The 2756-nt window shown below is 53.8% G+C and overlaps 1 protein-coding gene across 1 annotated transcript in view; it reads left to right on the top strand.

The window, feature by feature from the left end:
- Positions 1–12: 12 nt before the first annotated feature.
- LOC121351472 (interferon-induced very large GTPase 1-like) overlaps positions 13–2756 on the top strand; it is a gene marked incomplete at both ends in the record, with an annotated part of 4489 nt that continues 1745 nt past the window's right edge. Inside the window, one exon of the mRNA XM_041463614.1 lies at positions 13–2751. Within this exon, the coding sequence (XP_041319548.1) occupies positions 13–2751 (2739 nt within the window). The remainder of the gene's footprint in view (positions 2752–2756) is intronic.

Consider the following 2756-nt stretch of genomic DNA (forward strand, 5'->3'; position numbering starts at 1 on the left):
CTGGGTGAGAGTGTAGATCACAGCAGCTCCACACAGTCACAGGACACTCACGAGTCCCACTCTGAGCAGAGCTACTTCTGCACCACCAAGTACCAGTACATCCCTCTGGCCTCCTACTACTTCCAAAGGCATCAGCTTTGCCTCTCGGATGCGGCTCTGCGGGAGCTGCAAGACATGGAGCAGCTTTTGAGCTTCAGTTCGGAGGAAGACAACCCCACCTTGGTGAAAATGTGTGAGAGCTTCTTCAGCAGGTTTGGGTCCCACATAAACCAGGGTCCCCTCCACTTTGGGGGGATATTCTGGTGGAAAGCATCTACAGAAGGATTCCGAGCCGAGCAGCGGGAAGAGATGAAGCGACTAACGTCTGAAGCACTGAACAGTTTTGTTGGGGCCAGCTTCTGGGCCAGTGTAGAAGGGACCCTGGATGTTTCTAAATCCGGCGCACAGGCTTCTGTCCTGGGGAGAGCCAGAGCGAGTTCTCATGCAGCAATTCAGCTCTACGTGGTCAGCACAGGGGGCCCAGCAGACACAGCTTCCCTTCCTCAGTGGAAAACGGGGCTCGTGTCTGATAACACAACGTGGTGCGTTATCGACCGTGGCTTTGAGCTGATCCCAGTGTGGGACGTCATCCTGTGCAATCACCGCAGGGATTTTAAGTCTGTTGGTCAGATGAGCAGAGCCCTCAGGGCTGCGTACAAAGCGCTGACGAATCAGAGCATCGGCACTGTTTTTGGAGAGGAGCTGGGCAGTGCAGTGCAAGAGGCCAGAGATTTCATGGGGACTGTGACAGCCTGGGAGGTAGCGAAAGGGGATGAAGAGAAGCTGCTCATGCTGATGGAGCTAAAAGATGATCTGAGCGCAAAAACCAGAAACCCCAGTGTGTGGATCAACGTGTGCCTGTCAAACAAAGCCCTGCAGGGCTTCCTGCTGAACACCGTGCGGAGCTGCCAGGAGTCACCTCCAGAAAACACCACCTCTATCAAGGCAATGTTGAGAAGCCTCCTGAATCCTCATATCTACTCTGTCAAGGACTTCCCTGAGGCTTCCTCCATTATGCAATGGGTCTTCCAGACTGAGCACCCGCATCCCAGACCTCCCAAAGTCTCTGAGCTTCAAGAGCTCATCAAGACACTGCAGCAAATGAAGGAGCACATCCATGCTGTCACCTACAGACCAGGAAGCACTGCTTCTGACGTTCATGAAGCAAAGATAGAAGCCACCCTGACCAGCAGCCTCACCATTTACTCCTTACTGCAGTCTCTCCAGGAACAGGCTCAGAAGGACATGGAACTGTTGGTGCTCTTGATTGTGACCAGCACAGGGTACCAGGTGGAAAGCAGCACTTTTCAGTACCTCCTTGGACACCCAGAAATTCAGTACATGGCCAAGGAAATGGAAGCGGCACATGCGGAGTACGTGAACCTGAAGGAGCAAGATGCCAACAGAGCTCAGGCCTTCCTCCTGCTGACAGGCCTGACTGTGACACCAGAAAGTCAAAAGCTGTCCCCCGAGCAGAAGAGGGAGCGTTTAGTTTTCATGGAAGATCACATGAAAGGCTTGTGGTCCACACGGATAAAGAATCTCCTCCAAAAGCACAGTGGAGACGAAGACTGGGAGAGGCTGGAACAGGACTTGGACTCCTTGACCAGTGGGTGCTTGGATGACAAATGGGAGGAACAGAGGATGCAGAACATACTCAGCGACCTGGAAGACACTTTTCCGACACCTGAGGCCCCCAGTCAGTCCCAGTCCAAGTCAGACAGCAGGGAATCCAGAGAAAATGAAGCCATTGCAAACCAAGAGTTCCTCCAGTTGCTCAAGCGCCTTGGACTGGAAAGTCACTATCCAAGGAAAATGGGGATGGGAGATTTCCGCACCATCTGCAAGACAGCTCTGCAGGACCGCCATCCCAGCCAGGACAAGGAACTGCCATTGTACTTCTTGCAAAAGCTGTTAACTGTGGATTACCAGGTGAGGTACCTGACTTGCTGGGATGACAGCAACCCAGGCCTTGCACCCATGCCACAAACCAGAGAGCAAGACAACCAACAATCAGACTCCTTTGAAAACTTTCTCGATAAGCTGATGGAAGTCGCCCCTGAATGTGCAAGCAGGGACGGCCATGTGCACCCCATGGACCTGCAGATGGCCATTTTCCATTGTGCTGATGACTTCCTGAGACAGACCCTGGCAACCAAGCTGGCGTTCTGCCAACTGGCGCTGCCTCTGCTGCTGCCCAACCCGAGCACTTCACGCATCGAGTTCCCGCTCTACGCCCTCAGCCAAATCCAAAGGAGCTGGAAAGAGGTGGAGAAGTCAGGAGAGCAGACCCAAACAAAGAGTTACAGTAACAAACTCATCTTTCAGGCACAGACACCCATTGTGTCCTTCATCCGCATTGGCAGCTCCGCCTCCTCTTCCAAGTCCCAGCTCCTGAACGCTCTGCTGAGCAAACGCAAACACGACACTTTCTTCCACCGCCACTGCAGAGGCAGCACCAGAGAGCGTTTGCTGATGGAAGGGCTGGTGGAGATCGCCTGGTACTGCCCCCGTGCAAGCCCTGATGACACCTTTGAGCGCTGCGTGGCTTTCTGTAACCTGCATGGAGACGCCAGGGATCACGGAGCACAGCTGCAGTTCCTGCAGGAGATATCTGCTGTCAACGTGGCTCTTGTGTCCGACTGGGAGCACATGGACAGCAGGGGGAAAAAGCTTCTGCAGGACCTGTGGCAGTCACAAAGGCCTCTGGTTTGTCT

Source organism: Pyrgilauda ruficollis, unplaced genomic scaffold, assembly GCF_017590135.1.
Source record: "Pyrgilauda ruficollis isolate IOZ18807 unplaced genomic scaffold, ASM1759013v1 scaffold1689, whole genome shotgun sequence".
Taxonomy (NCBI): domain Eukaryota; kingdom Metazoa; phylum Chordata; class Aves; order Passeriformes; family Passeridae; genus Pyrgilauda; species Pyrgilauda ruficollis.